The sequence below is a fragment of the Pipra filicauda genome, unplaced genomic scaffold (genome assembly GCF_003945595.2).
Source record: "Pipra filicauda isolate LSUMZ 115617 unplaced genomic scaffold, ASM394559v2 scaffold687_size377397_pilon, whole genome shotgun sequence".
NCBI classification, from domain to species: domain Eukaryota; kingdom Metazoa; phylum Chordata; class Aves; order Passeriformes; family Pipridae; genus Pipra; species Pipra filicauda.
In genome coordinates, this window is record NW_024104850.1 from 282,189 (window position 1) to 309,504 (window position 27,316).

At 54.8% G+C, this 27,316-nt stretch overlaps 2 protein-coding genes across 2 annotated transcripts; both read right to left on the bottom strand.

Moving 5' to 3' along the window:
- Nucleotides 1–3,447: 3,447 nt before the first annotated feature.
- LOC120324746 (zinc finger protein 239-like) lies at nucleotides 3,448–4,360 on the bottom strand (the record flags this gene model as incomplete). Its single annotated transcript, XM_039388782.1, has 1 exon — nucleotides 3,448–4,360. A coding segment is annotated over one exon (822 nt), but the record flags the coding sequence as incomplete, so codon positions are not given.
- Nucleotides 4,361–17,656: 13,296 nt separating this feature from the next.
- Nucleotides 17,657–25,015, bottom strand: LOC114000427. Its single transcript, XM_027744730.2, has 19 exons — nucleotides 24,704–25,015; nucleotides 24,147–24,226; nucleotides 23,829–23,954; nucleotides 23,604–23,683; nucleotides 23,366–23,486; nucleotides 22,966–23,055; nucleotides 22,457–22,561; nucleotides 22,076–22,241; nucleotides 21,516–21,610; nucleotides 20,912–21,061; nucleotides 20,563–20,717; nucleotides 20,100–20,235; nucleotides 19,881–20,015; nucleotides 19,497–19,673; nucleotides 19,076–19,231; nucleotides 18,540–18,641; nucleotides 18,171–18,273; nucleotides 17,814–17,873; nucleotides 17,657–17,727 (listed from the first exon to the last, which is right to left on the bottom strand). The coding sequence occupies exons 1-19, from the start codon at nucleotides 24,831–24,833 to the stop codon at nucleotides 17,657–17,659; spliced, it is 2,238 nt and encodes a 745-aa protein (XP_027600531.2). The 5' UTR covers nucleotides 24,834–25,015.
- Between the last annotated feature and the right edge of the window lie 2,301 nt (nucleotides 25,016–27,316).

Below are 27,316 nucleotides of genomic sequence, written 5' to 3' on the forward strand. Positions count from 1 at the left end.
CGCTCCAGCCCCTCAAGGGCCTTTTGGCACTGAGGGGCCACAACTGGACACAGCACTCCAGGTGGGGCCTCCCCAGTGCCCAGCACACAGGGGCAATCAGTTCTCTGCTCCTGCTGGCCACACTCTTCTCCACAAAGGCCACCATGCCCTTGGCCTTCTTGCCCCCCTTCTTGCCCCCCTGGGCACACTCTGCCTCATATCCAGCTGCTGTCAAGCAGCACCCCCAAGTCCCTTTCTGCTGAGCAGCTCTCCAGCCCCTCTGCCCCCAGCCTGGAGCGTTCCATGGGGTTGTTGGGACCCAAGGGCAGGCCCTGACACTTGGCCTTATTGATCCAGCCTGTCCAGATCCCTCTGCAGAGCCTTCCTGCCCTCCAGCACATCCACACTCACACCCAACATGGTGTTGTCCACGACTTTCCTGAGGGGGCACTCGATCCCCTGGCCCAGATCATCAAGAACGATGTGAAACAGGATCAGCCCCAACCCTGAGCCCTTGGGAACCCCACTAGTGACCGGCCCCACCTGGATTTCCTTCCATTCCCCACCACTCCCTGGGCCATCAGACACTTTGTCACCCAGCAAACAGTTCCCCGGGCAAGCCATGAGCAGCCAGTTTGTGCAGGAGATGATGAGGGAGATGGTGCCAAAGGCTTTCTGGAATTCCACAGAGACACATCCCAGCCTTTCCCTCAGCTGCTGAGCGGGTCCTTTGTCAGAGAAGGAGATGAGGTTGGTCAGGCAGGACCTGCCTTTCCCAACCCCACGCTGGCTGGGCCTGATCCCCTGGTTGTCCTGCCCCTGCCATGGGATGGCACTGAGGAGGATCTGCTGCATGGACTTCCCCGGTCCTCAGGCCAATGGGACAGGCCAGGAGTTGCCCAGATCCCCCTTTTGACCCTTCCTGGGGATGGGCATCCCATGTGCTTGTTGCCAGTCAGCTGGGACTTGTGCAGTTGTGCAGCACTGCTGGGGAATGAGTGAGAGTGGCTTGGCCAGCTCTTTCTCCAGCTCCCTCAGGACTCTTGGCTGCATCCCATGTGGACCCAGGCACTTGGGGGGGTCTCACTGGCAGAGCAGGTCACTGACCATTTCCTCCTGCATTGTGGGGGCTTCACTCAGCTCCCCATCACCAGCTTCCAGCCAAAGCCTGCCTGCCAGGTGTCCAAGGGGTCAGTTCTGCTGCCCCCTCCTTCCTTCCCCCACAATGGAAAACTCCCTCATTTTGGGTCCCTGTGCCCCAGACGGCTCCAACCACCACCTCACCCACCAGTCCCACAATCATGGAATGCTTTGGCTTGGGAGGGGCCTTCAAGAGCATCTCAGCACCCTCAGAGGAAAGAATTCCTTCATCCTATCTCCTCCAACCCTTCCCTCTATCCGTGTGAAGCCACTGCCCCTTGTCCTGTCACTCCAGGCCCTTGTCCAAAGTCTCTCTCCATCTTTCCTGTTGGCTCCCTTCAGGCACCAGAAGGCCACAATTAGGTCACCCCTGAGCCTTCTCTTCTCCAGCCTCAACAATCCCAATTCTCTCAGCCTTTCCTCACAGCAGAGCTGCTCCATCCCTCTGATCCTCTTGCTGCTCCCCTCTGCACTCGCTCCAACAGGTCCATGTCCTTCCTGTGCTGGAGCCCAGAGCTGGAGGCAGCTCTGCAGGTGGGGCAGCATTACAGCCACGCATGTTCCAGCAAGGACATGGTGGAACCTCATGGAACCAAGGACCATTGTGACACTGCAGGGCCTTCTGGAGCCAAAGGAGCCCAGGGACACTATGGAATCTCATGGAATCAAGGCAGCACTGTCACCCTGGGAAAACTCCTGGAATTCAGGGCCCATTGTGACACTGCAACTCCCCATGGAACAAAAGAAACCCTGGGACGCTGCAGAAACTCATGGAACCAATGGACCACTGTGACATTGAGGGGGCTGATGGAATCAGGAGGCCATTGGGACAATCCAGGGTCTCGTGAAATCAAAGGAATTCTGGGACACTGTCAAACCTCCTGGAACCAAGGGTTCCTGCTGACATGTGTGTCCTCCTGGAACCAAGGGAGCCCTGAGATATTTCTGAACCTCCCAGAATCCAGGGGCCATTGTGACCCTGCAGAACCTCCTGCATTCAAGTGCTCCTTGTGAAACTGCAGGCTCTCCTGGAACCCAAGGATTCCTGGAACACTGCAGAGCTCACGGAACCAAGGGGCCACTGTCCCACTGCAGCTCCTTCTGAAGCACAAGGGACCCTGGGACAGTGGGAAATCTCTGAGAATCCAAAGGGCATTTGGGGACTGCAGGGCCTCATGGAACTAAAGGAACCTTTGGAGACTGGGGAAGCTCATGGAACCAAGGGGCCATTGTGACATGTGGGGCCTCCTGGAAGCAAAGGAACCCTGAGAATTTCTGTGGGAACAAGTTAAGGCAGCAGCAGCTGCATTCAGTTAATCAGGATCCAAAAGGAGTGCTTTGGCCTTGACTGGTGTTTTCCATCCAGAGAGGGCTGTTTGCCAAAGTGGAAACCACTTGGAACGCTCTGCATGGCAGCCTGTGTTTTTCTCTGGTGGCTGAACACAGCCAGCACATGAGGGGAGGGGAATGTGTGGGATCAGGGCACTGCTTTGGGGCCATGCTGGGAATTCCAGTGGACTAAAAGACAAAGCCCAGGCGCTGTTTCCAAAGGAACCCCAATGAAAGGGGGATGCTGGAAAGATGGGTGGACAAGTCCTGAAATGGAACTCTGTGTGTGCAGCCTCATTTTCTCCTTCAGTGCCCACAGAGGGGGTAAAAAGTGGCGGTTGGGACCCCTAAACTGTTGCGGGGAGGGGAAATGGGGATTGAGGGAAAAATGGGAAAGTGGGAGTTACAGGGAGAAGTGTGGAAAAGGGGGATAGTCTGGTGGGTTCAACAGTCCCATTGAGGTCTTTGGACACAGGGGTGCATGGAAAGTGTGGTGCTGGGGGTGCTGTATCCAATCTCACTTGCATTATGCCAACAGTTGCAAATTAGAGGAATTACAGAGGTGTGACTGAAACACTTTTGTCGCCCAGATTTTAATAATGGTAAAACAGATCTATTGATAGAAATGAGTTAGTTATAGTTACAAATGATCAGACAAAAGATCTTCATCAGAATTATTTACTGCACAGTACAAACACTAAGACTACCAGGAGTACAGGATAAGACAGGACAGTGCTCTACACTAAAGCAATTGTTGAAGCAATTCTACTCAAGCTGCCACAAAAGCAATAATTCTTAATTAGAGATGGATGGAACTCCCCCAGACCAACGCTCAGGAGGAGATCTCTGCCCCCTCCTCCAGGACTGACCCTGGGGGGTCCCCAGCCAAGGCAGGAATCTCCACACAGCCCCCGAAAAGGGTTCTGTTGGAAGAATGTGTCCCTGGGAAAGGGGACTGGCCCTTTGCGGTCAAAAGGGATGGACTGACAGTCACTGGACTCCAGGGGTTGCCTCACCATCAGGGGCTTCATTCAGGGTGGAAGTAGCGGCTGAAGCTCTTCCCACAGTCGGGGCACTGGTAGGGCTTCCCTTACCGGTGGGTCTGTTGGTGTCTGGTAAAGTTAGAGCTGTGGGTGAAGCTCTTCCCACACTCCCCACACTTGTAGGGCCTCTCCCCATTGTGGATGCGCCGGTGGGCGACGAGGGTGGAGTTGTACTTGAAGCCCTTCCCGCAGTCGGTGCAGCGGAAGGGCCTCTCATCCGTGTGTGTCCGCTCGTGCAGGAGGAGAGTTGAGCTGGTCTGAAACCCCTTCCCACATTCCAAGCACTTGTAAGGTCGTTCCCCAGTGTGGATGAGCTGGTGTTTGCGGAGTCTGGAGCTGTAACTGAAGCCCTTCCCACATTCCCCACATGTGTAAGGCCATTTTCCAGTGTGGATGTGCTGGTGTTGGATCAGGTCAGAACTGATCCTGAAACTCTTCCCACATTCCTGACATGGGTATGGCCGTTCCCCAGTGTGGATGTGCTGGTGTTGCATCAGGGTGGAGCTGTCCCTGAAACTCTTCCCGCATTCCTGACATGGGCATGGCTGTTCCCCAGTGTGGATGCGCTGGTGTCGGGTGAGAGTGGAGCTGTCCCTGAAACTCTTCCCACATTCCCCACATGTGTAGGGACGTTCCCCAGTGTGGATTTGCCGGTGTCGCCTAAGGTTGGAGCTGTCACTGAAACTCTTCCCACATTCCCCACAAGTGTATGGACGTTCCCCAGTGTGGATATGCTGATGGCACAGGAGGTTGGTGCTCTTCCTGAAGCTCTTCCCACATTCCAAGCACCTGAAGGGCTTCTCCCTGCTGGGAGGCTGCTCAGGGACCACCAGCTCAGAGCTCCGCCTCAAGCTCCGGCCGCCTTCCCGGCACAGGCTGGCTCTTTCCTCCTCAGAGCACCCTGGGATGGCTTTGGAGCCCCTCCTGCGGGGGGATCTCCGGCCCTTTTCCTCCCCGCTGCCTTCCTGCGCCGGGGAGCCCTTCAAAACGGCCTCTCCCACCAGGGTCTCACGGGGGGATTTGTCCTCCGGGCTCTCCGTCCTCACCTCAGGGCCTGGGGCAGGAAGCAAGAAGGACAGGCAGGGGATTTGCCTCCGGCCCACAGGGAAGGCCAAGGACATCCCCCCAACTGCGGCCCCGGCAGGACGGCGGCGCCAGCGGGGTTGTCCTGCAGCCGGGGCCATGCTCGGCTGACAGAGCCAGCACAACACCCGCCCAAAGGGACACTGACTACCTCCTCACCTGCCTGGGGGGACCAAGGCATCTTCCTCTTCCTCGCAGCCTCCTCCTCCATCCGCCCAAGCTTTGGGAAGGACAAATCCTGATGGGGGGAAAACAAGGGCTGAGCGCGTTGGCTTGGGGGTTCCTCCTGCCCAAGTCCATCTCTAGAACTCACTGGGCATCCTGTGTCCATAAAAACCTCCAAAACACCAAGATCCAGCTCAGAAAAACCCAAACCACTGACATTCAGGCAAAAAATTTTCAGAAATAGCAAGAAGACCCTTAGTCCCTCAAACTGCAAAAAGTTGAAATTCAGCTAAAAATACTCCAAAATATGAAGATTAGCCCAAAAAAATTCTCCCAGAAGTTCCCCCTCTCTGGTCTGTCCCCTCTGGGGTTCAGAGGGTCTCTCCTGTCTGAGATGCTGGGGGTCCCACTTAGGGATGCTGGGAGTGTTGGGGGTCCCAAGGGTTCCTTCTCCTCTGACTCTCGCCTTACTGGTGCCATGTTCCCAGACATTTCCCCTCTCCAGGTTCTCCACTGTGTTGTCCCAGGGAAACCAGAGGTCCCTCCTGTCCAGGTTTCCCCTTCTCCGCTCCCCCGTTTCAGGCTCCTGGGTCGCTTCTCTCGCCCCTTTCCCATCGTGGCCGCTCCACTCACCCGACAGCGGCAGGAAGGGCAGGGACAGGGGCGGAGCAGGAACACGAACAGCAGGAAAACAAGCACCTCCCCCCCATCCCGCGGGTACCTGGGAAGGGGAACTTATCCCAAATATCTTGGGGAGAGTGTGGGGGGTCGTGACATACTTGGGTTGCCAGCACAGATTTCCCTGCAAAGTCTGCAGGGAGTCAAGCTCTGGAGAGGAGATTGTGCCCCATGGATGGGATTGCAGAGGGGCCCTCAGGTCCCCAGCAGGAATCAGCAACCAGGAATAGACACAAAAGGCCCCCCCGAAGATTTCGGGGGAGTGTCCTGTAGGGAGGGGACAGTGTCACCCCACCAGGGTGGGGCTGGCAAGTGGGAGGCTGCTCCAGGGGTCTGCAAGAGGCCTCGTGTTCTGCTCAGCAACAGCACTGGCTGGTCACAACACCTCCGGCTGCCCCCGGCCCTGGGCAGCTCTGCTGCCACAGGCTGTGCCCTCACCATGGCCCTGCAATGGCCCTGCCTGTCCCTCACCCATGGCCCTGCCCGTGGCCCTGTCCCTTGGCTCTCTCTCTGCCAGCTCAGTGTGGGGCACACGGGCTGGGGGTCCCTCCCAAGCCCCCCGGGCAGCCGGCGTTGGCTGGGGGGATGTGAGGGATGGGCCTGCTCAGCACAGCCCCGGCCTCGTGCCCAGCGCCTCTTTCCTGACCCACACAAGAGCTTCCCGGCCCCCCCAGGGCTCCCCTGCTGCTGCCTCTGCTCCTGGCCCTGCCTTTGCTGCTCCCTTGGCTGGGGCAGCGGCTGCAGGGGGGGATGGCAGCAGCTTCAGCTCCACGGCACTTCCTGGGGGGAGCTCAGCCCAGGGGGACGGGCAGGGACCTGATGGGGATGGACAGGGGCCCAGCAGGGACAGCCAGGGCCTGCAGGGGAAGGCACAGGGACAACCTGGCCCCACACACTGCCAGGGCTGTCTCTGCTCCTCCTTGCAGGCTCCGTGGCCAGGCACAGTTTGTGTTCCTGGGTGCCCACCATCTCAGCACTTGGAGACGCTCAAATCAGCGCCCGCAGCTCTGCAGCAAAGCCCCAGCTCACCTGGCACACAGGGGATGGACACAGCACCTGCTCGGGGATGGGCATTCACAGCTTTGTCTTCTTCCCCACCACAGGGCTCTCCTTCCTCAGCAGCACCTCTGCCTTGCACTTATTCTCAGCCTCCCCTCAGGGACAGCTCTGGGCTCACCTCCGCGCCACTTCTCAGCCTCACCTCAGGGCCTGGGCTCAAGGACAGGAACCTGCAGGGAGGGGACATCAGGTGCAAGCTGAGGGCTGCCTGCTTGCACTGCCCTCTGGGCTTCCTTCTCCTTCTACAACCATCCAGAACTCAGCCTGCTTTTCTAACACCACACATTTACAGACTAACCTTGGAGATAGATATGGACAGACATCTCTATCACCCTGGGGATAGAGCCTCAAGCATGTGCTGCCATAGGAATGGCAATCAGAGAATCACAGAATCAGCCACGTTGGAAAAGACCTCCAGGATCATCAAGTCCAACCCTGGATCCAACCCCGCTGTGCTTCCCAGACCATGGCACTGAGGCCACATCCACTCTCACCTTCAACACCTCCAGGGACGCTGACTCCACCCCCTCCCTGACCAGCCCATTCCAAGGCCTGACTACTCTCACCCCAAAAAACTGCTTCCTAATATCCAACCTAAACCTCCCCTGGCACAGCTCAAGACCCAGCCCTCTTGTCCTACTGCTGCTTCCTGGCACAACAGCCCCACCCCCACCTGGCTCCAACCTCCTGGCAGGGACTTGCAGAGAGTGATGATTCCTGCTGGGGACCTGAGGGAGCCTCTGCAATCCCATCCATGGGGCACAATCTCCTCTCCAGAGCTTGACTCACTGCAGACTTTGCAGGGAAATCTCTGCTCCCAGCTGCATCCTGAGCCCAAGGTCAGTTTGTATCCACAAGTGCTGATCCAATGGGTGCCCTGGGATTGGAGCCTGGGCTCTAATTAACCTCTCCTGTGCTACCAAACAGCAGGAGCTGTATGGCCAAGGGACAAACTCTGTGATCCCTGTCAGTGTCCATGGCCCCTGTCAGTGTCCTTCAGGGAAATTGGGAGGAGGAAATGAAGAAACCAGTTTGGAACTAAACTGGTGTAAAAGTGGGAAAAACCTCCTTCCATGGAAATAAAACTTAGTTTTTCCTAGGCTGAACAAGCTCATTCAGGGACGAAGGACTGGGACTTCTGTGGACACTTGTGCTGGTTTCTTTGGACACTCGTGTTCCTTCAGAGAGCCCCTGGAAACACTCTGCTGTTCACTCCCAGTGCCACCAGTGCCTGGGTCCTGTCTGCAGCAGCAGATTGCAGTGGGATGGGAGAAATGCTTTTCTGAGCCTCTGGGCTGGACACAGGCACAGCCTGACCCTGAACCCAAGGGAAACAAAGACAAATTCCATGGTTTTAGCTGGACCAAGGGGAAGGGGGGGTTTCCTGAGGGCAGCACTAACAAGACTGTTTTGTGTGTGTGAGACAGGCAGAACCACAAATGCCTGCACAGCCCAGAGCAGTCAGTGTGGGGCTGTGCTTGCTGCTGCAGAGACCCCCAGGGAACAAACCCAGGCAGGAGTTTGGGGGGCGGTGGGTGTGTGTCCCTAAGGAGGACACTTGCCTTACTATTGCTTATTATTTGTAATATCTTACAGATCTATCATATAACACCTAAGGATGGATTCTATAGCATATGTGCCATATATAGGATACAGAATATATCTGATTATTGCTTTATCTGTCTGTCCAGACAGATACTGTGTATGCAGAGAGATTGTATTTGAGGGATATGTTCCTCTCAATACCCTGTGAGCTCCACTCCCAAGGCCAGCAAATTCCTGAAGCTCCCCCTTCTGTGCCCTGCAGGTTTTGGCAGATTTGCAAGAGCAGGGGAATCATTCCCTGCAGCCCCTTTGCACTGTAGGAAATGGGAGCCCTGTGCACATCCTGCTGCCTCCAGATTCCATTCTGGGTGTGGGAACGACCCTGTGGGGAGCAAAGAAATGCCTGGTTCTGCAGGAGCTGGAGATGCTCAAGGGGCAGCAGGACCAAGTCAGGGGTCTGGGGGACTTTGGGGAGCGGGAGGGTCCTGGGGGAGCTGGGGAGGGGCTTTGGGGATTGGGGGTACAAACCAGGACAGACCAGGACAGACCAGGAAAGACCAGTACCTCCTCACTGCTGCCCAGATCTCTCCTGGAGCTTGGCCACGTTGTCCTGGGACACCTGAGCCCCCCCCAGTGCCCTCCCAGTACAGCCCAGTGCCCCCAGTACAGCCCACTGTGTTCCTGTCCCAGGGTGCAGGGTGATCCCTCTTTGGGGGGGTTGGAATGGATTTGAGGGGGGGCTGGGGGAGATTTGAAGGGATCTGGAGGGGTTGGATGAGGATTTGAGGGGGGTTGGGGGTGTATATGGGGGAGTTAAAAAGGGTTTTTGTGGCATTGGGACATCAAAGGGATCTGTGGGGGGAGGAGATTAAAGGGAAAATTGAGGTTAAGGGACATTTGGGGGGGGTTAAAGAAGCCTGGGGGGGGAGGGGCTTCACCAAGAGCAGGTGATTCCTGAGACCCTCCCTGGTGTCCCCGAGACCCTCTTGGTGTCCCCAGATCCCCCCTGGACACCCCGGGACCCCCCGGTGTCTCCAATGTCCCCAGGACCTCCCCATGGCCCCAACTCCCCCCTTGACACCCCCAATTCAACTGTCCCCAAACGCCTCCCCACTGTCCCCAAACCCCATCCCTGATGTCCCCAACCCTCCATCTCGCCCCAGGAGCCCCCCTGGACCCTCTGACCACAAAAACGCCCCCACCACACTCACAGAAAGGCCAAGGGCATCTGGGGACGCACTGGGGACAGCTGGGGGGCTTCAGGGGGCACTGGGTGATTACTGCAGGGTACTGGGACACACTGGGGGGAAACAGGGGGCACTGGGAGGGACTGGGGAGTTACTGGGAAATTACCAGGACACACGGGGGGACACTGGCAGGTTACTGGGCCATCCTGGGGGTTACGGGGTGCTCACTGCAGGATCACTGGGCCATCCTGGGGGGCAGTGGGAGGTCACTGGGACACACTGGGTGGTCACTGAGGGGTTACTGGGCCATACCGAGGATCACTGGGAGGTCATTGGGATATACTGGGGCACTGGGATCCCCTTACCCGGATGTGGTACATCTCCCCCCCCGGATTTTGGGGGGCATCCCTAGGACCCCTCCCCTTGCAGCTGGGGGACCCCCTGAACCCCACTGCTGGGCTTTAGAGGACACTCCAAAATCCTCTCAAAACCTCTGAAATCCCCCCCTCGACACATCGAAACCTCCTCAAGATCCTCTCAAATCCCCTCAGAGACCTCATCCCTCCCCCGGACCCCCCAAACCTTCTCAGTGACCGACAAAACCCACCTGGGACCCCCCCAAGCCCATTCAAGGACCCCCCACTCCCCCTCAGGGACTCTCAAAAACGTCTGGGACCCCGTAAACCCCCTAGAGACCCCAAAACTGCCTAAAAGGTCCCCAAAAATCCCCCAAGACCCCAAGCCCCCTCAGAGACCCCCAAAGCCCATCTCCGACACCTCAAATCTCCTCAGAAACCAAAACCCCTTCGGAGACTTTCAAACCCCTTCAGGGACCTTCAAACTTCCCCCTGAGTCCCCTCAGGACACCGAACCCCCTCAGGGACCCCTCACAAAGACCCTGGGAACCCCCGAACCCCCGCGCTAAACCCTCCCGAGCCCTCCAGCCTTTCCACCCACACCCGCGCTCCCCGCAGCCCCCGAGGGGATCCCCAGACCCCGCTCTCGCCGCCCCCCCCAGCACTCACAGCTCAGCGCAGCGGACGCCGCCTCTTCCCCACTCGTTTCCACGCGGACAAAATGGCGCTCGCTCTGCGCGCGCATCGTCCTTAGAAACCCGCCCCGCAGCCAATCAGCGCGCGGCCTCGGCCCCTGCCCGCCCTCTTTGGGCTTCCGCCCCGCGCGGTGCATTGTGGGAGTTGTAGTCCTTGCGGCGAGAAAGGATAGGACTTTTGGGGGTTAGTTTTTCTGTCTTCTTTTATTATCTCCTTTTTCTTTCTTTCGTTTCTTTCTTTTTTTTCTCCTTTTTTTTTTTCCTTTTTTCTTTTTTTCTTTCTCTTCTTTCTCTTTTTTTCTTTTTTTTTTGTCTTTTTTCTTTGTTCTTTCTTTTTGTTTATTTTTTTCTCATTTTTTCCTGTTTTTTCTTTCTTTTTTTTCTCTAAAGTCCAGACAACTTTAGAAATAAATTTAAAAGCCAACATAGTGCTATAAATGTAGGATGTGAATGTAAGGAAGTCGTAATGAAATCTCTGGCAAGACTTCACTCATACTGTGCTCACTAATACTTACCACATCATCAAAATCTACTTTCTTAAAAATGTGAGAAGACAGTTGATCCTAGGAATAAAAGTTATGAGCTGGGAAGACAAGAACAGAAAATCCCTTCTTCTGAAACAGTCACAGAAAAGGAAAATAACAGACGCACAAATATGAAGTGATGAAAGGGAGGTCACACAAAGAAATATTTCAGATATATGCAGAAGAATTACAACCATTGCCCCATTCTTACTAATTCTTCCTTACTTTATTTGCTGTGATAAATAGCACAACTCTCTGCCTAAAACTGGGAGAATTTTACTCATTAATACACTACAGACTACGGAGAGTTTGTGTGCCAGTTCTGCTTCTCACTTGCTCAGTAAAGCTGAGCAGAACTTCTGATTAGACAGAAATCCCAAGTGGCTGCAGACTGGGCTGGAAGGGAGCAAATCACCAAGAAAAACAAAGTCCCAGCGCTCCCTGGGAGTGCAGAAGAGCAGGGACGGTGTCAGCAAAGACACCTCCTGAGAGGAACACAAACTGAACTCAAGTCTAGTTTTGTTTTTCCTTCTATCAAAGTTATTTGGGAGACAGCTGTGACAGTTTTTCTCTAAAATGCAGGTAGAAGGCCAAATCTTGATTTCCTTGGCTTTGGCATGACGGACATATGTGGGCACTTTTTCTTTCCCTCACTTCAATTATATGGCAAGACAGCAGAGAACTCTGGAAAAAGGTTTCTTTAACACAAGTTGAAAATTAAGAAGTTATTTTTAGTTTGAAAAAAAATTGTGATCTTGGCTTATTTTGCATAAAGGTCATATTCACTCACCTGATGACAGTAAAAAAGCCAAAAAGCAACATCAGATATCTCAGACATTAAGGTATGTTTGGCAAGTATCATTACTATGGAAAAGAATAAACTGCTGTATCTTCCCTTTCTCTCTCCTTTTCTCTCTTCACTCTCAGTGGTCTTTGTGTCTCATTGTCTCAGAATTTTGCAGGGATTTACATTTTCCACACCTTACAGCACAAGGATATCCCCTTTGACATGGTAGCCAAGCTAATGTTTGCTTGGAAACAAGTTATATGAAGGAAAAATATTTTAATTATGCAAAGAGTTTCAAGAATTCAGATATAAAATTTCAGATTTTTAAAATTCATTTTTGAAACTACAGAGAAAAATCCCACAGAGAAATTTTTAACTGTGAATAAATATATACAGTGTAAATAAAGAAATGCATGTTGGAAAAAAAATGTCTCATAATTGTAAAACAGTGATCAGCAGTAACTTCACAATGGAACACTCCTTTGTCCTCTGTCACTCTCCCTTTTGTACAATCTTCCATCCAGTTCCATCAAGTACTCCCCACAATGGAAATTCCTGAAACAGCATTGTTTGTCTTATCCTCGAAAAGAGAATACTGCATATTCACACTCATTAAAAGGTTTTGTATCTAATGAGATCTCTCTCACTCTTTGATCAAACAAAACTTCTGTCTCAGTGAAATCTTGGCTGCTGAAGTAAAAAAAAAAAAATTTCTTCTTATTTAATGGCACCCAGATTTCATTGAATGATTTACAAAGTGTGAAGGCACTGAACACAGCCCAGTGTAAAATCACCATTACACTCATCATTTACCATGCACTGGAATTGTAGAGCATTTAAAGAGTCATTGTAATAAACAGCACAGTAAAGCAAACAGACATTGTCCTAGTATGGAAGATTTCTTTAATAACTCTCACTGCTAATTTAATTCTACTTAAACACACATATCCCTAGGGAATGCCACGTGCTTTTCAGCAGGATTTTATGTGCAAATTAGGATAACACGTTTTCAGAGCATTAACTAAAAGAAAGCACGAACTAAAACCTATTTAACCAATGAGGTATTGCTTTTAAACTACCACAAGGTGATAAAAAAGATAATTTCAAAGCTATAAGTTTTCTAATTGTGATAAACATGGATGTCATAAATCTGTGCACAGCCTTGCTTATCTTTAAAGATCCTTTACTTTGTCATTTGGTAACATTTTCACTACCAAATTTTGCTGTGCAAAAATTAAAATGTGGCACTGCAATTAGAAATAACATTGTCTTACTGCTCAGTCTTAAATGAGCAGTGAAACTCAGATGCAGTTTTACTATTATATAACAAAGTATATTTGTTAATATTAGGTGCAACTGGACAATAAAATTGGAAAAGTCTAAAATGTGCTGGAAATTGACCTTTTCCTTATTTCTCAGTCATCTGTCACACAAACTCTGTATTGGATTTATTCACTTTCCTGAAGTCTTTCTGCTGGTTTAGACCCAAACCTAATCCATCTGTTTGCAAGCAAACTGTTTCAGTTTAACTGTATCTTTGAGCTCTAAGGTTTGTGGGATTTCTCTTTTCTTTGTTTTTGTTTTCCTTTTCCTTAAAATGGCATGTAAGTCACTCTACACTATTCTTACTCAACAGCTACACCTACACATCTCTCAAGATCAAGAGTTGTTGGGCTCTCACATTAGAATTCAAAACTGCCTTAAATTAATTGTTTCCATTGGCATTTATTCAACCAAAGCTGATTCTCCAGGATGGGCATGAAAAGGGAATGCAAAAGGGACACACCTACACCAGCTAGAAATGGAAAAGCTTTCTTGACATAAAAAAAAACCAACCAACAACCAACCAAAACAAAACCACAGAACAAAACACTCACAGTGTTCAGGGTGTATTTGCTCAATTCTCTCATTTCCAGTTGTTATGAAGAGAACAGCCAGAGGGGTTTAGAGCCTCAGTCACTGTAAATCAGCACATTGGAACTGACTTTCTTACAACTAAAGAACTTGGTGGATTCTGGCTCAATATATTGCCAGTGGTTTATATTACTATTATTAAACAAATTCTCTAAGTCTATCCAGTGAGTGCTCCTTGTCAGCACTTCCAACTTCTATTCTAAAACAGGTTACAAAATGCAGGTGAGTGTCTCTATATTCTTGGACAAGATTACCTGTCCCTGATAGAATACACCACCATTCACAGAAAAATAATTAAGTATATAATACACCTCTCACCTTCACAATATGATACCTACACAACTGTTTTCATTCTCTAGTTCCTAAAGTTAACCATGTGACAAATTAGAAGCCAAAAAGAACAATTTTGTTAGGAAGAACTACTAATCCAAACATATTCTTCTGAACTTCCAGTCCTCAGCTGAGATAATAAATAATATTTTGTTCAACAGAGTGTTTGTGGAATTGTTACATGCACAGAAAAAGCACTTTTTCATACTCACCTCCTGGAGGCCTGACAATTGTTACAGCATCACTTATCAAGCTGCCCTGGCTGTTGGATCCATTCACTTGCACTGTGGAGTTAGAAAATGGAATCAGGCCTTTAATGGTACCCATACATTGAATTTCCTGCTGCTGCAGAACATCTGAGTATCATTTACCACAGAATAATGAGTGTTATCTGTTAGGAAAAAACAAGAAAGGGGGGAGAAGAACAAATGTTAGACCTTGTGTCTGCTACAATTCACTGCCTTTAGGAACTAAGTCTTATTCCTACTCAAAAGAAGACTTGCTATTTATACCAATAACACTCACTCACACAAAATTCTGGCTATTGGGGAGAAAAAATATTATTCATCATTTCTCCTGCTTTTGGCAACAGTTTATGGTACTTATAAACCTTGGAAAATAAACCAACCAACACATGGAGCAACCCTGCAGTGGCAGAGCTGACTGCTCTGTACTGCAAACAGGAGCCAGCTCTCAGAAATTACTGATCTTCTAGAAAAGTTGTGGGATAACTGCAAATTCCAAATGTTACTGTTAATTCTTGTGCCTGTGATACACTGGTAAAAATTTCTGAATTCACCAGAAAAATGCTCCCCTTAGGAGTTTATAAGCTAACTCCATTGCACACAGCAGAAAAAGTCCCCTGCAGTAACACCTGCTTTCCAGCATGGCCTGCAGTCCCCTCACAGGTAAAAGGATTGGAAGCATTCAGTTGATCAGCTGAAATCATCAGAGGACACCACAGCAACCTCCATGTCCTTTGCAAACCTTTTAAGATCTCAAACTTAAGATAAGACAATATTCTGCCCTACAAAAATAAAGAAACCCTTTCCAAAATACCCGGTAAGACTAGAAAATAAAACAAAATTGTATGTCAGGTAACAATTTTTTTCAAATCAATGAAGAGTTAACTCACATATCTGAGAGCAAAGCTGAGCTCATTTAAAGATTATTCTGTATTTTGAACATAGAAAGCACTCTATAAATGATTAATATTATTACTACTGTTCATCATTCCACGGAGAGCTCTCACAGTGAATCAAAGGAAATTCTCTGTTACAAACAGCAGCAGAATCACACAAGTCTAAGATCACAGGTATGAGAATGAGATTAAACAGTGTATAACTCTTAAAAATATTGTAAGTGAAGTCAGGCATTGTCACAGGCAGCAGATTGAATATTCACATCTGAGTCCTCTACAAAACCTAGATAAGACAGAATTACAAAAAAACCCCAGAAAATCAATGTTTTAATTAATTTTTTAAGGGAAACTCCTCGGATTTACAAATTTTTATTCGGGTTTTAAATGAACTGTTAAAACTGAAATGTCATTAAATGTGAAAACGGTTTTCCAATCTCCCCTATTTCCATGATGTGCTCTAACACGTGTGTGTGCAGCACATTTCAGTCCTGCTCACAGGACATTTTACCACAGATGAGGGATCTGGATTTTCTTCTAATTTGGGGATTCCTACAAACAATCTCTGATTTACTTACAGTGCAAGTCCATGCCATTCCATTATTTTGGTGTTCACAGAGTGGCACAAAGGGTGTTTTCAGTGATTCTTCTGGTAACAGATGACAAACTTATTTTCTGAGGTTTTTTGAGGGGGAGCAGTTTTGTAAAACTCTTTAGAAACCTGCCTTGTAGCCCAGTCCCTTATTGCTCAAATTCTCCCTGGATGACACCGTGCCACAGCACCAGAGCACCCGGACAGACTCCAGCAGGGTGAAGGTGGGATGGTTTCATGGAGCCTGATGGATTCACTTTGGATTTCACTGAAGTTTACACAAGCCCCAGACCCCGTTTTAGATACAGCAATGAAGGCAAAACTTCTTATCCTGCCAGAAGAACAACCACGTTTCACACATTCCACACACAGAATCCTGCAGGAGCAAAGTTATTTTGTCTGACATTACTCTGATGGACCCAGGCTGCTCAACCAGCACCACAAAAATACATCCACATTCCTTGAACTCAGCTCTTCAATTGTACATCAAACCCTCCTTCTGCACCTTTGTGAAACTGTCCCTGGGTGTGATTTGGGAGCAGATACAACCCAGCATACCTAGGTAGCCTCATCTCCTCGGATGGTAAGATTGATGGGGAGATAGACAACAGGTTAGCAAAGGCATATAGTGCTTTTGGAAAGCTTCATAAAAGAGTTTGGCGAAACAAATACCTGAAGAAAAGTACAGAGATCAGTGTTTACAGAGCCATAGTGCTGTCTACTCTATTATACGGATCTGAATCATGGGTCATCTACTGCCACCACCTGCGTCTCCTAGAACACTTCCATCAACGCTTCCTCTGCACAATCCTAAACATCCACTGGTCAGATTATGTGACCAATACATCTGTTCTAGAGCAAGCAGCAGTCACAAGTATTGAGGCCATGTTGCTGAGAACACAGCTGTGCTGGGCAGGGCACATCTCCAGGATGAAGGACCAACCACCACCTCCCTAAGATCTTGCTTTATGGTGAACTTGCCACTGGCTGCCACAAGAGAGGAGCCCCAAAGAGAAGATACAAGGACTCCCTGAAAAAACATCTCAGCCTTGGCCATATTGATCACCATAACTGGTCTACTCTGACCTCCAGTCGGGAGGTCTGGAGACACCCCATCTATAACTCAGCTGTCTCCTTTGAGAACGCAGCAGGATCACTCTTGAGGAGAAAAGACAACGCAGAAAGAATCGTGCCTTGCAGAATATACCACCTAAGGAGTCTTTCTGCTGTGCCTTTTGCAACAGAACATGTCTATCTCATACTGGCCTTTTCAGCCACCAACGCTCTTACAACAAACTTGGGTAGTGCCCTCCCCAAATCTTCGTTTGCGAAGCCCAGCCATGATGAGTATTCTTACTGGATATAACTGTGCTATATGTACATCTATATTTTTGCTCTAGCTCTGCTATTTGGTTTTTTTTTCTCTCTGGGAAGTAAGCTTTTTCCCTGGGTCTCGGGGACTTGGCAGGAAGCCAGGTCCAAACCAACACATGGCTGCAGCACAGGGCTTGCTGCCGTGCCACCTCCTGGGGTGTTGGGCCTGGGAGGACACAGGGGTCACAGAGTGGGGCACCGTGTGGGGACACAGGGATAACTGTGGCTGCCCAGGCTGGAGAAGAGAAGGTTTTGGGGTGACCTTGCAGCCCCTTCCAGTGCCTAAAAGAGGCTCCAAGGGAGCTGAAGAGGGATTTTGGACGAGGGCCTGGAGTGACAGGACAAGGGGGAATAGCTTCACACCGGCAGAGGGCAGGGTGACATTGGCAGTGGCCCTGAAATGGGGTGAGAAGGCTCGGGCAGCAGCTTGTCCTTTAGCCAAGGCGGCTTCTCCCGGGGAAAGCCCCAACCAGGGCTCAGCTTGTCCCACAAGCCTGGGGCCAGGGGTGCTGAGGGGGGAGCGTCCCGCTGCCTGCGGGACAGCCCAGGAAGGACACGGTCGGCTCGGCACACTCAGCACCATGGACTGAAGGACACCAGGGCTTTGGGCACGTTGTTGCAGCTTTATTCAGCCCCAGTCCTTTAGCCAAGGCAAGCTGCACCTCTGCCGGGCTCACGGCCAGCAGCAGCGCAGTGCTCGCAGGAGGCCTCTTGGTCTTTGCTGCACGCAAGGACTCCTCAGAAGGAGGTTGTCCGAGCTGCCAGGGAGCTGACAGAGATGTCCCAGTCATTCTCCAAGGGCTGAAGTGCTGTGAGGGAAAGAAACAGAGCCCAGATAAAAACCCCCGTCTGCAGAGAGCCTCTGGATTCCCGACAGACCACGCTCCCCACTCACCGCTCAGGATGTCAGCCTGACTGTCTGTGGTCTGCTCCCTCAGGCGCCGTGTGATGAGTCCTGGGCACAGAGCTCCATTAGCCCCTGCTCCCCAGCCTGCTCCCAGCAGCAGGGCCCCCAGACCTCCCCTTCTCCCCCTCAGCAGGGCTGAGCCCAGGAGCCCCCAGAAGCTCAGGGCAGTGGGACTGAGCAAGGCAGCCACCAAGCCGTGCTGTGTGGGCAGGGCTGGCAGAGGGAGGCAAGGCCCTGCCCTGGGTGGCCGGGGCTGGGGCAGCCCCAGGACTGCCCCTCGTTGCTGGGGCAGCAGTGGCACAGGGGCCAGGCTGCCCCAGAGGCACTGCAGGGGCTGGCACTCACCGATGAACCTGACGGCCGCCAGGCGCACGTTGGCCTGAGGGTCCTGCAGGTAGGGCAGGCTCTGGTGGATGAAGTCTTCAGCCCTGCTCCTGCTCTTCTGCAGCTGCAGAGAGAACAAGGCATATCTCTCCAGGGTTGGGGCAGTTGGCTGGAGCAGTGCCTCCTGCCAGCACCCCCTGGGACGGAGAGGCCTCCCCTCCTGCTGGCTACAGGGAAGGGACAGGGGCCAGCAGAAGAGCCCCTGGGGCTCTGTTCTTGAGGGCAGCAACAGGGATGCAGCTCCAGGCTCTGCCCAGCTGCAGAGCCCCCAGCCCAGACATGGGATGGGAGCAGCCCTCCCCCAGCCCGGGCCCCTCAGCTTGTCCTTACCAAGCACGCTCCAAGCTCCCACAGCCGCTCTCTCTGCAGCAGGTGCTTGAGCGTCTTCCACCTCAGCAGCTCTGCGGCAGCAAGAAGGGCTTCCCTGGAGGCCTGCAGGACAGCATGAGCTGAGAGATGGCCCGGGGGCCTGGGCAAGGAGACATTCCTGTTCCTGGGGATCCTGCCTTTAGGAAGCTGGGACATGCCCTAGCCCAAATGTCTGGGAGCCTTTTGGGGACAGCCCTGGGGGACAGGCATGGAGGCTCAAAGGCCTGGCCTCTGACACAGCCTGTGGGGATGCCCCTGCTCAGGCCGTGGTGGTCACGGGCTGCTGCCGAGCCCTGCAGGAGCAGGCAGGGCAGGTGTTGCACAGGGCCGTGCCAGCTTCTCCGGCCCTGCTGGCGCTGGCTCCGCACGGACCTTCCCACGGGCTGTGCTGGGGGAGCGCTGCCCGCTGCCAGCAGCCCCTTGCCCCGATGCCCAGGAGCCCTGGGGGGTGTCAGCCCAGCCCTCTGTGTGTCAGGGCTCAGCCTTCAGCGCTGTACCTTGGCCACGCTGGGGACCTGGTCGCTCATGCGGAAGAGGAGAGGCACCAGTGCCCGCCACACCTCCTTCCTCATCCTCTTCTCATCCCTGCCGACCACCAACTGCAGCAGCTCTGCGAGCATGCGGATGGACAGCTCTCGCAGCTCGCTGCACTCCTGGCAGGAAGCAGGAAAAGGGAGCTTTGCAAACAGCAGCTCCCTGCCCACAGTGCAGAGGGCCGTGATCATGGCTGCGGGGAGGGCAGCGGCTGCGGCCTCACATCCCAGAAGAAGCAGCACTGGGCTGAATGGCCCAGAAGCCATCCCAGGAGAGCCCAGGGGAGTGGAGCTGGCTCCAAGTGCTGCTCGCAGGGCTGGGCTGCAGGGCAGCTGTCATTGCCCAGCGCCCATCTGAGGGGCTCAGGCTCCACATCAGCCTTACCGAGTCAAAGAGGGGCAGGAGCCTCCCCACAAGCTGCACAGCGATGAAGCTGGCCTTGCTCTTCTTCAGCTGACGCAGAACGTTTTGCAAGGCCAGCAGGATCTTCATCTTGGCGTCTTCGCTGCCAACTTGCAGGATCTTCATCATGCCCGGCAGGAAGAGTTCAATGTTTCTGGCCTGTAGAGAGAAGAGAATGTCCATTGGGTGAAGAGGGTCGTGCCTGAAAAGCTCCTCAGGCAGCCACCCCAGGCCCCACCGTGGCAGGGAGGGCATTTGGAGCAGTCACCCCACGTTCTGAGTCCCAGGCCAGGCCAAGCCACTGCTTTCCACACAGCCCCAGCCCCCGTTTGCTGACAGGGCTGCCCCTGACACCGCCCTGCTCACCATCTCGGCTCTCTGCGACAGCCCAACGAGCCCTTCCAGCAGCAGCCTGGCCGTCCTCACGTTTGGACAGCCCTGGTGGCTCTCGACGTCGGGCTCGTCAGCCAACTCCTCCCACTCAGCCTTCCTGGAGGACGACTGCAGGAGCAAACAGAGCCGTGAGGGGCCGGCAGAGCCTGCAGGGCTGGCGGGAGGGGACCAGGGCCTTTAGTGGTCACTCACAGCCATGGGCTGGGTGCGGGGGCCTTCTGTGGAGCAGCGGAAGCACTGTCTGTGCAGCAGGTTGGCAAAGTCCTCCAAGATCTTGGCCAGCGTCTCTGGCATGGAGGACATCAGCTCCCACAGCTCCGGCGCAGTGCTGGAAGGCAGAGAAGGCAGAGCACTGTCAGCAGGGCTGCCTCAGCCACAGTGCTGTGGCCTGGAGCAGCCCCCCAGAACCTGCCCCTTGGAGCCCTGGCTGCGCGTCCCCGGGGGCCCTGCCCGCAGGCAGGGCCGTGTTCTGGGGCTGCTGGGCTGGCTGGGCCAGCTTTGGCTGCTGTGAAGCAGGGCTGGAAAGCGTGGGGGGGTGGAGGGCCTGACTCTGCAGGCTGTCCCGCAGCATTCCTTGGCTCTGGCAGCCAGAGAGTCTTGGGGTCCCTCTCCCCACAGGGAACAAGCCCACCCTCAAGGCCGTCAGGGCCAGTACCTGTCTCCTTGAAGAGCCGCCTTGCACAGGAGGATGACCACTGTGGTGGGGTACAGGTTGGTCATCAGGCGAAGCAGTGACTCCGCTCTCTCCCACGCTGCCTGTGTGCTGCAGTATGGCAGGCTCTCAAGGATGCTGCTGACTATCTTGGGCGCCTGCAGGGGATACAGGTGAGGATGGCACTGCCCCCGGAGTGCAGCCATGTGCTCAGTTGCCCTTCCCATTCCTCTCTGCTGCCTTGAGGTGGCTTGGGGGGCCCGAGTCACGTGTGCTTGGGAGGGAGGGATGCAGGGAGGAACAAGGCCCCAGAGGGCTGAAGGGCACGACAATGCAGCCACAGGCCACTTACGTCCGTCAGCCAGACGTCCGGGTCCTCCAAGGCCACATCCAGCAGGCTGCTGGGCACCTGCTGGTCGAGGATGTTGGCATCTCCCAACGCCTCGATGGCCACGAGGATGACATCCGTCCTCTCGTGGGACTGCAGGTGTTTTCCAAAGGCCTATGGCAGCAAGGAAGGAAGAGATGTCACGCTGAGTGCCCTGATGGAGCTGCTTGGCTGAGCAGATCGAGGGGCCCTGGCCGGACGTGCCCACCACTGCTGACAGCAGTGCCCACAGCAAAGCTGGCAGCAGTGCCTGCAGTCCCTGCATGGCAAAAGATGAGCAGAGAGGGTCCTCCTGCTGGGGGAGGAGGGCTCATGGGCACAGGCTGCTGGCCCCACCGAGAACCAGGGACTTGCTGGTGGCCAGGAGTACTGGAGCTCCTGCTGGGGCTGAAGCTGCTGCTGGGCCACTGGAGTGCAGCCCTCGTGCTGTCCCTGTTCAAGGACGGCGGGAACCCTCTCCCCAGGGAGCTGAGGGCACGCCAGCCCCACTGCTGCGGGGTCCTTTGGCTCACACCAGTGCCCTGCTGGTGCCACGGACAGGAGTCCCAGCAAGGGCGCAGCTCCTTACCTTGGCACAGTCCCTGGCGCTCAGAGAACACAGCGCGGAGGTGGTCACGGCTTCCCAGTGGACTTGGTCTGCTCTGTCCTTTAGCCTGGATTCGACTAAACACCGGGGCAAACACACAAGAGTCAGGAAGGCAGAGCAGCTTTGCCAGCAAGCTCACCAAACCTCCCTGGCATCTGCTGGCAAGGGGGCAGGACAGGAGCAGTCCAGGATTTCGGGAGGGCATCAGGAACAGCTTCTTGCTACAGGCACTGGAGGGACCAGCCAGGGTGGGGGATCTGCTCTTCCCCACCAGGGAAGACGTGGCTTTGGGACAGGGAAGTCAAGAGGGGCTTTGCCTGTGGGGCCCACAAACCAGTGGGCTGCAAGCTCCTGAAAGGAAGGGGAGGAAGGAGAGCAGCAGCAAACAGATCCTGGCCTTGAGCAGAGCACTCAGCATCTGCAGCAAAGGGGCAGCTGGGAAGCTCTGGGAAGCAGCTGGGAGGGGCAAAGGAGATCAGGAAGCAGATCTATCAGGAGATAGAGCAGATGAAGCCCAGCACTGCTCTGCCTTTTTTACTTACAGATGAACTCAGCCAGGGCAAAAAGAGCATGGAAAGCTGCACAGCTTGTCTGTTCCTCGGAGAACCGGAAAAGGATGAGACGCCCCAGCAGCTTTCCTAGGAGTGGGAGCTGGATCTCCCCAGAGCAGACAGGTCCAGCAGTGCCTCTTCTGACGTTGGCATTGGCCTGGATGAGGGAGGCATGAGCAGAAGGGCTGAGGGCACAAAGGTGGTGCCAAAGCCCCCCATCTGAGAGTCTGCCCAGGGCTGGATTCCTGGAGAGACCAGGCTGTGCAGAGCCCTGCGTCCCCGTCTCTCAGAGCAGCCATGTGGGCAGCAGCCCTGGCATGGAGAGCAGCAGGGATGGGGGCATGGCCTGGCTGGAGGGGGCCTGGTCCTTACCTGCAGAGTGGAATAGTCAGACAGCACACGGGTCAGCACATCGATCCTTGCCATGGCCCTCTCCCTCACAGCCTCTCTCTCACAGCTGGTAAAGTCCAGCAGCAGCTGGGACAAGAGAAGCAGCGGGTGAGCCCTGGGAGCAGACTCCAACACCAGCAGCACAGCTCCACTGCTGGGCCGTGCTCACCCCATCCCTCAAGGGTTCCTCTCCCATCCAGCAAAGTCTGCAGTGGGGTGTTTGCCCCTGGATTCCTGCCCAGGTCGGGCACACAGGCCCAGAGCCAACCTCATGGCCATACAGGAGGGCAGGTGCCACCCTCTGCAGCCCCTGTGCTCCACAAGAGCCTGGGGCCTGCCCCCGCTTCCCCACAGGAGGTGGGCACCCTCCCCGCAGGGCACTCTGCCTGTTCAGCACTGCTCTGGGCACCACTCAGCCAGCAGTGGGCAAACCCTCCCCTCCAGGCTGAGGAACAGCTCTGGGACTCCCCCCCTTTTTGCTTGTGCCAGACCTCCAAGATGCCCTGCAGCTCCTCGCTGACTCGAGAGGCAGGAAAGCTGAGCACCACTGTCCTCAGCATGCTGTCCATGGAGTTCAGGGTCTGCAAGGAACAGAGAGCAGTGGCAGTCATTCTGCTGTTCTTCCCAGCCCCAGGAGAGCCATCTGAACCCCCTGTGCCACAGGAGGAGGAGGAGGATGCCCACACTTCCCTGGAGAGACATGGACATAGACAGTCTTAGAGGGCATAGCAGCCTATGGCACAGGATGCGGCCAGGCCCATGGGAAAAGGACAGAGGCATGAGGGTGGGAAAGACCCTGCCCTGCCTGGGATCCCGCTCCTGTGGCAGCATGGGATAGCCAGGGAGAAGGTCAGAGGGGCTGGAGGCCTCTGGAGCTTAGCCAGCATTTACCTTCATATAGAGGGCAAGGTCTGCTTTTGGCATTTCCTTCTCTGCAGGCAGCCAGAAGACACTTGAGAAACACGCGTGGAGGAGGCTTTTGGCTTTGCCCTCCAGCGCTGTGTCCACCAAGCTGCAGGGAGAGGGCAGGACACTGGTTGCACACGGGTGCTGGGAGCAGCCCCTCGACGACTCGTGCGGGTGGCATCGGACCTCTGGGCCAGGGGGTCCATGACGGATGGGCAGGTACCTCAATTTCTCCAGAGCCAGCATGGAAAGATGCCGAAGGTCTGTGCACAGCTGGTCCCTTGGCTCTTCTTCCAGCAGCGCCTGCAGAGCACAACCAGGATGGCACCTGCTGGCAGCTGCCAGCACCCAGGGCCTCCAGTCCCTGACCCGCCCAAGTGCTGTCCGCACAGGCTGCCTGTGCCAGGGGGCTTTGCTCCCTTTGCCACATTGCCTAGAGTGCCCTCACCTTGATGTTCTCTGCCAGCTGGTACATGTCACAGAACAGATCCAGGCCCTGGGTCAGGCCGTGCTTCAAGGCGCTTCGGCACAGCATGGAGATGCTCTGAAGAAATGTGGCCTTGTCTCTCTCCTCCTGCCAGCCGGGGGACAGAGACACAAACATGGATTGTGAGTGGGCGGACACAGCCAGTGGGACCGCAGCACTGGGGGTGCAGTGCCCTGCAGGAGAAGCAGCCCTGCCCTGCCAGCACCCCTCCAGCAGCTGGGCAGCACAGCCCCTGCCAGAAGACAGCAGCACAGCCGCCCTCCAGCTGGCCCCAGTTACCTTGTTGGGGCTGGTGACAAAGGCCAGGATGGAATCAACAGCTTCCTGCTCCTCCTTGTAGATGGGCAACCAGCTGGCATCTAAGGGGGGAAAGAGCAGGGAGAGCTGCAGAGGGTCCAGCGAGAGGAGGGGGCAGAGGATATCTGGCCTCAACCCAGCTCTCTGCCCACTGCCTTGGCACGGCCTTCCCTTGCAGCTCCTGGCTGGAGGGTGCCCGGCAGAGGAGCTGCCATGCCTGGGAAAGCCCCAGTGCCCCGGGCTGAGGAAGGCAATGGCAGACAGGCAGGAAAGGCCCAGGCTCCCACAGCACGGCTGCCTCCTGCCAGCCCAGCTGGCCCTCGCTGCCCACAGCCCAGAGCCCCTCTGCCCTGTCCTTCTTTGGGAGAGGCTGTGCTGGGGCCACGCTCCAGCCCTGAGCAGTCCCAGCTTTCAGGCAACATCATGGCTGACCCCCGGGGCCCCCATTGTCAGCTGGCCAGGAAAGTGGGATCCTGGTGTGCTACAGGGTGTGTTGGTGGGCCCCAGCCCTGCCCAGCCCCACAGGGCCCCTCACTCACCGAGCTTGAGGGGCTGCATGGTGGTCACCTCGTAGGAGGATGGAAGCTGCAGACCTGGAGAGCGGCTCTCCTGGGAAGAGCTGTCTTCCATCCAGGCCTGCCTGGGGCAGGCGGGGGGTCTCCTCTCCATCCTGTGAATCAAAGAACACAGGGGAGCCTGCCTACGGAGGGCGTCCAAATGGTGGAGTCGAACACCCTCGGGAAAAATGCCACGGCCAAATTGCCTCAGGCAAAGTGCCTCAGGCAAAAGGCCTCAGCAAAAGGCCTCAACCAAAAGGCCAAGGCAAAGTGCCTCAGCCAAAAGGCCAAGGCAAAGTGCCTCGGCCAAAAGGCCAAGGCAAAGTGCCTCAGCCAAAAGGCAAAGGCAAAGTGCCTCGGCCAAAAGGCCAAGGCAAAGTGCCTCAGGCAAAGCGCCTCAGCCAAAAGGCCTTGGCCCAAATGCCTCAGGCAAAAAGGCTTTGGCAAAACGCCTCAGCAAAACGCCAAGTTCCCACGGGGCCACCAAGGGTCGTGGACAAGATGTGGACTGCAGTCGGGGGCTTCTCGCCAGCACCGCACTCCTCTCCTGTCCGGTCGCCGTCCTGACGGACACTGGCCCACCGTGGGCCACGGTCGTGCTGAGCACACCTGCTGCAGTGGGTGTCACAAAGGGCCCCTCTGTGACACGCTGCCGGCCGCTAGCAACAGGTCCCAGTGCTTGTTGACATGGCACCTGCCCCCAGCAACGGGTCCCAGGGAGCCACCACGGAGGCTGGAACAGGTAGGGTGCCCCTGGGGACACAGGCCTGTCTCAGCCCTTGGCACTCAGCTGCCCTCAGAGTGTCTCCAGGCCCCACTTTGCTCTCATGTCTCCTCGGGACATCCCAAGGAGCCCCATGTTCAGACAGCCCTGCGTGCCCCCCGGACATCCCTTTCCTGTCCCCACACTGCAGAGTCTGGCCTCAGAGCTCTTCAGTCACATTAAATGCATAACGTTTGCTCAAGCTTAACTGAAACTATGGTTTTTGTTACCTTTTCTCTTTCTCCCACTGACCAGCAAGAGCTTTGCCCCACTCAACAGCTCTTCCAGCACCGGGCTGCTCAGGAGCCCTCACAAGGCCTTTGCCGCACCCCAGGCCCCTGCGCGGCACCCTGAGCTGTCCCAGGGGTGGCTGAGTGGCCCTGCCAGTCTGGCGGAGTCCTGGGGGGCTTAGGGTGGAGGATGGCACCCAGGGGGATCCAGCTGGAAGGGTCGGGATCCTCAGTGTGCCGGGAGCTGTCGTCTTCTGGCACAGCCCAGCTGAGCGGCCGCATTGGTCCATCTGAGGAGCCAGGAGCTGTAGTCCTGCTGCTCTTGCCTCAGTTCTGTGTCTCTTCTACAGAATCAGACCAAAGAAGCCCCCAGAAGCCCAAAGGGCCCGGGAACAGCCCCTCTCTGACAGCCCCAGAGGTGCCCCGGAGCTGCCTGCCAGCCCAGCTGGCCCTCGCTGCCCACAGCCCAGAGCCCCTCTGCCCTGTCCTTCTTTGGGAGAGGCTGTGCTGGGGCCACGCTCCAGCCCTGAGCAGTCCCAGCTTTCAGGCAACATCATGGCTGACCCCCGGGACCCCCGTGGGTCGGGAAAAATACACAGCTCAGGGGGGGCAACCCCTACAATAAATAACACAAGTGGCTGTTGTTTTTCTGCTTTGCTCTATCCCGGAAGTCGCTGCTGCAGCGGGTTCGTGTCTAAAGTTGCTCTTTCCAAGTCTCACAGTCCTGGTGTTCGCCTACAAAAAATTGATGAATTTAAAAAAAAGAAAAGATGTGGCAATGCTGTTCATGAAGCCTTCAGCAGTCACCAAGAGTTCTATTCTGCAGAGATTTCAACTATCTCCTAAATTCCACACTCGTGGCTTCAGGCCATGACTTGCCAGAGCAGTCCCAGAGCTGGCCACTGCCCAGAGATGCCCTGGGGCAGCTCCAGTGCCCAAGTGGGACAAGTGGCCCAGGGTGTGTGGGAGCCCTTTGGAGCAGGAGCTGGTGGGCAGGAAGGGCCCATCTGGGGAGGGTCAGGGAATCCCCCCCTGCAGCCCTGCTGCCCAGGCTGAGGAGGGTCCTCTCCAGCCCAGCAGCACATCGTGTGCCCTTGGGGGCTGCACTGCCAGGGCTGTTCCCAGGAACTGACTGGCCAAGGTGAGGAGTGTCAGAGACTGAAATGGTTCATGACTGTCCTGGGTTAAAAAGGGTTTTCCCCTGGAGCTGGAAAGTGGTTAACCCCAGCAGGTGGTGTTCTTGGTGTTGACCCAATCAGCACCCCTGCAAAATTAAACATATCACAACAGGCCGGAAAAGAAGAGATTACGTAGCTGAAAGAAGAGCAGCAGCCACGGTCTGAGACCACGAGGAGAGAGGGGGCCAGGGAGCCCCGCTGGGGGCCAAGACCCCCCAGCCCCCTGGCTGGGGCTGTAGAAACTCGGAACAGTGTTAAACTGGGCCCAGTACTGTGGCCAAGAGCCGAGGGAGTTTTTCTCCACTGTGAGTGGGCAGCAGGAGCGGCGGCAGAGACAGCACCGAACAGAGAGCTGTGGCTGAGAGCCAAGAAGACAGTCAGCAGGAGCGAGGTGGCACAGAGCCAAGCTGAGAGACACAGAGAT

Coding starts and splice junctions, on each gene's coding strand:
- LOC114000427 (XM_027744730.2), bottom strand. CDS start 24,833: ATGGAGAGGAGACCCCCCGCCTGCCCCAGGCAGGCCTGGATGGAAGAC. Junction 24,227..24,703: donor CATGCAGCCCCTCAAGCTCG/GTGAGTGAGGGG, acceptor TTCCCCCCTTAG/ATGCCAGCTGGTTGCCCATC. Junction 20,236..20,562: donor GCGGCTCTTCAAGGAGACAG/GTACTGGCCCTG, acceptor TCTGCCTTCCAG/CACTGCGCCGGAGCTGTGGG.